We start from the raw sequence: 1,021 nt of genomic DNA on the forward strand, positions 1-1,021 counted from the left end.
ACACTGACATCAGCAGGGTTTTCAATGGCAACAATGGCACGAGCCGCCAGCAGAAGCTTCTCCCAGGTCCTCTTCAGATTTATGATGTAGATGCCTAAGTGAGGGCAGAAGGATTTGTAACACTTGACCTGGCTGTGCAATCATTCTTTGCAAGTTCAGTGTATGTGGCAGCGAGTACTACCAAACTCCAGTCACAGAGGCAAGCTCTACTGGTGTTAGCGAAAATCCTGCCATTAATGTAGCACACTTCCGACACTCAGAAGTTCATGAGCCAAGACTGGCCTCCACCCTGAGCTTTAATAGTGTGCAGACGAGATTCAGTTGGCTAAATCCATCTCTCCTTTCTCCTTCCCTGTACTTCCTGTCCATCAGTGGTTCTTAAGAATCCACTTCCTGACTTTCTGCCATTCTTTCCCTTTTATCATCTTCACTGATGCAAGATTCATCCTAAATCTCCTTTACAGCATGTCACTCCCAAGTCCTTGGTAGCTTTATCTCTAAAATAAGTGCCTTAGCCAACTTAATGCCTTCCCTCCTCTGGTTCTTCCAAGCTATATTGTTTATCCCCACCTCTTACCCCACTTTCCACTCAAAATTCAGTTCAATAGCCTGTATAATTACCTATGAAGTTGAAGGCACTATGGGAGCTATTAGAAACTTATTAGAAACTCGGCTCATGAACTTTCTCAAGTTCACCACCCAACCCAAGTCCCATAACGCGGCCAACTGATGTATTCTTCCCCTGGAGCAGGAACCTTTTCTCCCAATAACAACCAGAACATTTAAAGTATGTTTTCAACCTAGGAGTCTGGTTAAATTTGAGGAAGAGATGATACCAAGAAATTACCCAGAACTAACCACGAGAATAAGCAAGCTCAAAATCTGTACTTACAGCTGGAGTAACAAAAAAATAAAACAATGACTAACCATCACTTTTCCTTTTATAGATGTACTGCTCCATCTGGAAGTCAAGATTGGTGCCACCTAAGTGGGTTCCTGCTGCAAGGAACTTAAGGACATC

The 1,021-nt window shown here is 43.3% G+C and overlaps 1 protein-coding gene across 1 annotated transcript in view; it reads right to left on the reverse strand.

Moving 5' to 3' along the window:
• Positions 1-1,021, reverse strand: part of RPSA (ribosomal protein SA) — a 20,114-nt gene that overhangs the window by 11,849 nt on the left and 7,244 nt on the right. The window contains exons 2-3 of the mRNA XM_011999460.1: positions 928-984; positions 5-94 (exon numbers count right to left, since the gene is read on the reverse strand). Of these exons, the coding sequence (XP_011854850.1) occupies positions 5-94; positions 928-984 (147 nt within the window). The remainder of the gene's footprint in view (positions 1-4; positions 95-927; positions 985-1,021) is intronic.

The sequence above is a fragment of the Mandrillus leucophaeus genome, unplaced genomic scaffold (genome assembly GCF_000951045.1).
Source record: "Mandrillus leucophaeus isolate KB7577 unplaced genomic scaffold, Mleu.le_1.0 Scaffold595, whole genome shotgun sequence".
NCBI lineage: Eukaryota > Metazoa > Chordata > Mammalia > Primates > Cercopithecidae > Mandrillus > Mandrillus leucophaeus.